This window comes from Eulemur rufifrons, chromosome 29, assembly GCF_041146395.1.
Source record: "Eulemur rufifrons isolate Redbay chromosome 29, OSU_ERuf_1, whole genome shotgun sequence".
Taxonomy (NCBI): Eukaryota; Metazoa; Chordata; class Mammalia; order Primates; family Lemuridae; genus Eulemur; species Eulemur rufifrons.
The window spans coordinates 84,459,399-84,466,106 of record NC_091011.1 but is presented as its reverse complement, the minus strand read 5'-3'; the positions used below and the strand labels follow the sequence as shown (position 1 = coordinate 84,466,106).

The window sequence follows — 6,708 nt, the reverse complement described above, 5'->3', positions numbered from 1 at the left end:
GGTACTGTTAAAGAAAAAATTAATCATACTCATTAAAGCACAGTAGGGAAGACTTTATTCAGGATTATCTCAATAGGCATAGGGTGCACTGCAACACGGTCTTGCAGTGGGGAAGAGACATTGGGCTCGACTTCAAATACAGCATGGGCCAGTAGGAATTTATAGCCAAGGAGCAGGGTGGGGGCCAGTGGGTAGAAAATTGCTCAGAGGAAGCATCAGGGATGAGGGGATTCAGGTGAAAGCGACCTAACAGGATTCTTGCTGAGACAGGCCAGGGTGGTCAGACATCACCTGGTGGTGGAGGATCAGGAACCTGATAAGGTCCCCAGGGTGATCAGATATCATCTAGGATGGGGGAGTGGTTCTTACCAACTGGATTTTACAAGGAAGTGCACAGATGGGCCCAGTAGAGGATTCAGGAACCTGACCAAAGTTTGGCCAAGCAAAGAATCTTTGTCAGTTCTAATGGCAAGTATTTTCTCTTCCTTTATTCACAAAACAAAATGATGCTTCTCAGCCCCAGCTGCAGTTAGACTTGGGCTTGCCCTGGCTCATAGCTTGTGAGAGGGAGGACCCCAGAGGTCAGTGACTGGAACACCTTCATGGGGGCAGAGGAGAAGCGCGTCCTGCCCCAGGGGGCTGCCCTCCTGAAGAAGCTGGAGGCCACCTGGTCCAGACTGCTTTGATCGCTGATGTATCTATATCCTTAAGCCTTGATTTCTTTAAACTTTCCCCTGCAGCCTACTGCCCTAGGATGGAGGATTAGTATTCGGCAGCGTGGTGAAGGTGCTGCGGAGCAGTGGTCCCCAACCTTTTTGGCACCAGGGACCGTTTTCATGGAAGGCAATTTTTCCACGGAGGCAGGGTGAGGCGGGATAGTTTCGGGATGACTGAAACACATTACATTTATTGTGCACTTTGTTTCTATTATTATTGCATTGTAATATAAATAATCGTACAACTCACCATACATAGGTTGGGGACTCCCGCTTTGGAGAAGCCAGAGGCACCACGCTAATGGAAGAGCTCCGGCTCCGGTCTCCAAGCTCTGTGCACCTCTAGTGTGTGGATAGTAATCATTCTGTTATTAGCTGATCTGTTCTAAAACACATTTCAAACAGCCCTCTTGATTTCTCATTTTAGGGGCAGACCGTGTCAGATCATCCTTTTTACTTCAAAATGCCCCAAGTGAAGGCTGCAGCTTGCGCTGGCGTTTTTCGTCACGTTTCCAACTTGGGGGTTTCTTTCCCGGCCTCTTTTAGGCTGCTTTAAGCCGTGTGATTTTTTAACTAAAACTCAATGCTAATTCCACGTGACAACTGCAGAGCTCGGCACCCAGGACACCTGGGCAGCTTGGTGGAGCCGCCCTGTACCCCAGGGAACCTCTCGGGCCGCCAACCTGAATATTTAATATTAGTGTTGCCTACTTTAAGATGACAATGTAAGCAGAGGCTTTAGTTTCTATTCCTGCACCCAAGGGGCTCGTCTTGCGTCTCCGCCCCCGGGATGCGTCGTCCAGCAGGGAGCGTCGAACCTGGTTTCTGTGGGAATACCCGGCGGGATTCCCAAAAATACAGATCCCCTTCCCTTCCCCCTAATGTCTGATTCAGGGGCCCGGGAATTGACACTTCCGCTTTCCTTTAGCCGGGCCGCGCCCCTCCTCTTGCACCAGCAGCCGAGCGCCCCAGGTGCCCGCCAGGGTGCGGGCGTGGCGCGCGGCCTGCAGGGGGCGCTCCCGGGCTTCCGCGTCAGCCAGTACCCGAGGCGGAGCCGGGGCGCGGGGCGGGGCCGAAAGGGGCGGGACCGGAAGGAGCGGGGCCGTGCTGGGTGTTTTCTGGGTCGTGGCTGCAGGTGGGGGCGTACGCGGCGGTGGGGTTGGGCCGGGACTATAGGGTTCTGAGGTCTGGGTGGGACATGGGTCGCGCAACCGCCCCGGATCTGTCTCTCGGCTGCGCTCCTGAAACCAAGAAGGGGGTGCAGGGGCCCAGAGGAAGCAGGGCGGCCAGTGCGCCGGGCCAGAGGAGCGTGCCGCCGGCAGTGGGCCTGGCCTGTGGCGGAGACCCGTCCTGCCCCGAGCGCCGGGGCCTAGGGCCGGATCGGAGGGAGTCGGTATAGCCAGTTCCCGGGCCTGGGCAGCACTGCCCGGCTCGGTCAGCGTGGCCTCTCGTGGATGCTTCCGCCGCGTGTTCCCTTCTGCAGCGACCGGCCCCTCGGCTCCCCGCGCAGGGCAGCACTGCCGGGTCGGTGCGAGCGCAGTGAACTGTCGCCGAGAGCGAGCGGCGGGCTGTGAACTAGGGATGCTGGCAGATCGCGTTCGTGCGGGGCCTCCCTTTCATCCAAGTAGTGAGGAGCTTGGGGTGAGATTTTCTAAGGTTCCACGGGGCTCGACATCCTATGAGCACTGCGCTCCAAAGAACGGTGCTTCTGAAAGATGCTGCGGCTCCCCTCCTTGGGGCCATGAAGCAGGGCGGGCAGGCACAGGGTTTGAGTCTGTAGGCCCTGGCTGTTAATCCTGGATGATTGATTTCAAACTTTTGTGCCCATGTTCTAGTTAACTAAGTCTCAGTTCCTCGTTTGTAAAATGCACTAAATATCCACCTCAGGGTCAAATTTCTGCCTGCATAGACTGCAGCACTGTATGCTCAGTAGACTCATTAAATGGCTGGAATGACTGTTACCACCGTCTGAATTCTGACAGAAATGAAGGGTACACTGTCAAGGGTCTATACTCTGGCTGGACAGGATAGGATGATGGCCTGCTAATTTTTTTCTTAAGCTGTAAACAGCCATCCTGGTTGAGCAATAAATTATCAAATTATGACTCAGAGAGATCTATCTTATTCTTTGCTGACTACCCTTTTCTGGGCAAACCTTTGCTTCAGTAAGATCATAGGAGCTTCTGGGTTGATTGCTAAGTGGAAGGCAGAGACCTAGGCTCTGTCACAGTCCCTTCTCTCTGGGTGGGGACTGGGCTTCAGGACTGAAGGGCTGAGGCAGAACAACTGGGCTAGGGAAGAGAGAAGCCAAGTTAGAGCAGAGGCTGGGGGGCAGGTGGCAAAGGAGGGGGTGGATTCTGCAAATCAGGGGAGCCCCGTACAGTTATGCTCCCTGTCCCCTATTGCTGGTTAAAGTTTCACCAATTGGAAGTATCTTTAAGTTAAAGGAGAGGTATTGGCCCTTGAAACCTTATTGTGAATCAAAATGGCCTCAGGCCAGGAGTTCGAGACCAGCCTGTGTAACATAGCAAGACCTGTCTCTACAAAAAATTAAAAATCAATAGAGTTTGGTGGCACGAGCCTGTAGTCCCAGCTACAGCCTGTAGTAAATTCCCAGCTACGAGCCTGTAGTCCCAGGCTGAGGTTGGATGATTGCTTGAGCCCAGGGGCCGGGAGTTAGAGGCTGTAGTGAGCTATGATTGCACGACTGTGCCCCAGCCTGGGCAACGAGGGAGACTTTGTCTAAAAAAACAAAAACCCAACCCAAATGGCCTCAGGGTTGCTTGTAACTGAGTCACTATAGAGAAAATGAGTATCTGGAGTTGGGGCAGATGAGGGAGCAATCACTGAGAAGTGTTTTAGGGGTTGAGTAGGCTGGGCACCCTGAGGACAGTGGCGTTTGGGGGGTGAGGGAAGGGACATTAGAGGGCTCCACCTCCTTTCCTCCTTTCCCTGGGGAGGGTGCTCATCCCTGTCCCTTGCTGGCCCCATCGCTGAGGAGACGAGGCTGCTGGGAGGCATTTCTGCTTGTCTCTGGCTGCCTGTGTGGGGCACCCAGCATGGGTGCAGGTCCCAGGGCTCTGTCTCCCAAGCGCATTGTGCTGCCCTCTACCCACACCTGCCTGCCAGCGGCCATCTGAGTCTCCAGCCCTGCTCACCCTCTGAGTCACCTCTGGCCTGCCCTGCCTAATAACTGGCTGATGAAGTATTCTAGCTTATTAGAATTCACTGGACTTTGTTCTTTGTAGGATTTAGAGATTGACTCCCATCATGGACAAATAGACCTATAATTCTTGGTGTGACGAGAGAGTGGGATTTGCTTTTCTGAATTAGAAAAGCAGGTCATTAAGCCTGGGCCCTGATTCTTCTTTGTGAAAAGGTACAGAGATGGAAACCTTAAAATCTCAGAATAAAAAGAGGGTCCTTCCCTCATGGATGACAGCCCCAGTGGCTGAGACGAGAGTGGCACCAATCAAGACCCCCAAGAGGAGGAGAATGGCAGCGGTGCCGGTGGCAGCAGCAAGGTGGGACAATCTTTGGTCAGAGGGCTCCCAGGGAAACCCCAGAGTCGTGGGATGGGGGCTCCCAGTCACTGGGCTGGGTCTTCAGCGTGGGCAGAACAGCAAGGTGGGGGGCAGTTCAGTCGGACAGTCTCTCCTAGAGCTCTTAGGAGGTGCAGGGGGTGCAGGCAGGAGCCAGAGTGAGCTGTCCCCTCCCAGACAGGCGCTCGCTCGCTTCTGCCTCTGCGTTGGTGCACGCTCTGCCATCAGGGCCTGGGTTTTCAGCACACAGACAGTGCGTTCCGCACGTTAGCCAAGCTCTCAGGCCAGTTGTCTAAAATACCAGTCTCTTCCTTGGCATCAAAATTGCATTATAACATCAAGTGGGCAAATCAGTGGCCCAGAGAGTTGGGTCTCCTGCCCCTCCTGTGGGCAGACCTTTAGGGATGCACAAGAGCAGGTTGCGGGGCCAGTGGGAAAGCAGCAGCTGGGGGATGGGTGGGTTGAGGGGTGGCAGTTGTGGAGGGGGGGGGGGTCTTCAGGCCACTGGCAGCCAGTGGGAGGAGCATCCCTGCTACCCTCCTGCAGGGCACTGGGCACCCCGGGCTCCCTCTTGGGCCCTGTCTTTTCTAAGGTTTCTTAACTGACCAGCTGCCCCTCTGTGACTGCTGCAGTCTTCCCCTAAATGTGCTCATGCATCTGAGCACGCCACAGTCCAATCTCGGCCTGATGGCACCTGCCAGCTCAATCCCGGGAGCCAGCCACCATTCCCTATTTCCCTCTTTGTGGGGGAGCCAGCCACCATTCCCTATTTCCTTCTTTGTGGGGGAGCCAGCCACCATTCCCTATTTCCCTCCTTGTGGGGGAGCCAGCAAGGGTGGGAAGCCCTGCTCCCCCGCCGCCAGGGTTGCCCCCATGAACTCCTGTGCCAGTTACCAGCCCGCAAGGATGAGGAAGTTGTGTCTGTGCCCAAGGAAGCGCCTCAGCTTGAGGTGCTGGTGCCCTCATCTTGGTGGGAAGGCTGTCTTGTCGTCTTGTTCTCATTTTCCTCCTCAGGAGACCTGAGACCTTCTGTCCCCATCTGTGGCTTTGTGTCTTGGTTTCAGACCCCCTGCGGTGAGGACTGTGTACTGCATGAATGAAGCGGAACTGGTAGACGTTGCTCTGGGCATCCTGATTGAGGTAAAGTCAACTGTGTCTCTTCCTCTCAGCTCTTCATGGGCAGAAACTGGACCAGGCCTTGGTCCAGGTTTCCAAGGGAACCCTCCTCTGTCAGCCTCTCCCCCCACCGGGCCTTGCCCAGCTCTTCTCTCAGCCTCTGCCCCTGTGGGGGAGCCCTAGGGGATGAGCTGTGGGGCTGGACCCCTGGGGAGGGTGTGGGCACGCGAGGAGAGCACACCCTCTGTTTGGGGCGACTCTGTGCCAGGGTGCATGAGGGGGGATGCAGGTGTTTACCTGTTTGTGTTCGCAGAAGGGTCTCGGTTGGGTGAGGTGGCCTCTTAGCCATCGCACCTCTCCTGAGCACAAGGCCGCTGCAATTTCCCAACTGCACTGCCTTAATGTCGTACAGCGCTTTACAGGGGCTTTGATATCGTGTATTATCTCATTTAACCGTCATGATAACCCTGAGGTATAGTTATTTCAGATACTGTTATCCCCAAGAAATTGGCCCTGAGACTTTTCCTTAGTTCCATAGCTAATAAGTGGCAGAGTTTGGGCCCACACCCAGGTTTTGTGTCCTGGGCCTCTTCCATTCTGTCACCCTTCCTTTCCAGACCCATTTTTTCTATGTGTTTCTTTTTCCTTTCTACTCAGCTATTCCTTGTGCCTCTGCCTGCTTCTCTCCCAAGTTGGTCCTGATTTCTTCAAGAGCTGTGATGAGGTGGTTGGGTGGGGGAGTAGGGTGAAGAGAGGGTGCTCCCCCTGGCCTCGTTACACACTGCTTCACAGCTGCTTCTGGGCACATCCTGCGTCGCTGCCAGACAAACCAGTAGGTGAGGGAAATAAAACACAGACGGTATAAAGCCTGCCATGTCTTCTCCGCAGAGCCGCAAACGGGAGAAGCTGTCTGCAGTGGGCGCCAATAAGCCGGAGCTCTCCCCTACCTGCTCTGTGTCCCCTCACACGAGTTCTGGGAGCGGCAGTGAGGAAGAGGACAGTGGGAAAGACACCCATGGCCCAGGCCTCAGCCCTTCCCCAGGGCCAGGGGGTTCCGACTCCGCCTGCAGCCGGAGCCCCAAGGAGGACGAGGATGCGTTAAAATACGTCAGGGAGATATTTTTCAGCTAAGGGATAAGCTGTTAACTGGACTTGCTGCTGAGAGCAGTTAGAGGACAGCTGGACTTTTGCAGGGGCTGCCGGCGCTGTCCCCAGGGTGTAGATGGAGCTGTCTGTGCTCCCAGCTTTGCGTCTCCGGGGGCCTGGCAGCTTCACCTTGGGCCAGGAGCCCCAGGACGCCCCGGGCCTTGGGGCTGTCATTCTGAGTGTGTGGA

General features: G+C 55.3%; 1 protein-coding gene across 1 annotated transcript; it reads left to right on the top strand.

Moving 5' to 3' along the window:
- Window positions 1–1,818: 1,818 nt before the first annotated feature.
- On the top strand, window positions 1,819–6,665 carry CYREN (cell cycle regulator of NHEJ). The gene is made up of 4 exons (XM_069462660.1): window positions 1,819–1,851; window positions 4,096–4,240; window positions 5,323–5,398; window positions 6,263–6,665. Exons 2-4 carry the CDS (start codon window positions 4,104–4,106, stop codon window positions 6,503–6,505), a joined length of 456 nt encoding a protein of 151 aa, XP_069318761.1. The 5' UTR covers window positions 1,819–1,851; window positions 4,096–4,103; the 3' UTR covers window positions 6,506–6,665.
- Window positions 6,666–6,708: the final 43 nt, after the last annotated feature.

What these genes read in the sequence shown, in the direction of transcription:
- CYREN (XM_069462660.1), top strand. Translation starts at nt 4,104, where the DNA reads ATGGAAACCTTAAAATCTCAGAATAAAAAGAGGGTCCTTCCCTCATGG. An exon ending in GTGCCGGTGGCAGCAGCAAG is followed by an intron (nt 4,241 to 5,322) that starts GTGGGACAATCT and finishes TCTTGGTTTCAG; the next exon opens with ACCCCCTGCGGTGAGGACTG. An exon ending in CTCTGGGCATCCTGATTGAG is followed by an intron (nt 5,399 to 6,262) that starts GTAAAGTCAACT and finishes TCTTCTCCGCAG; the next exon opens with AGCCGCAAACGGGAGAAGCT.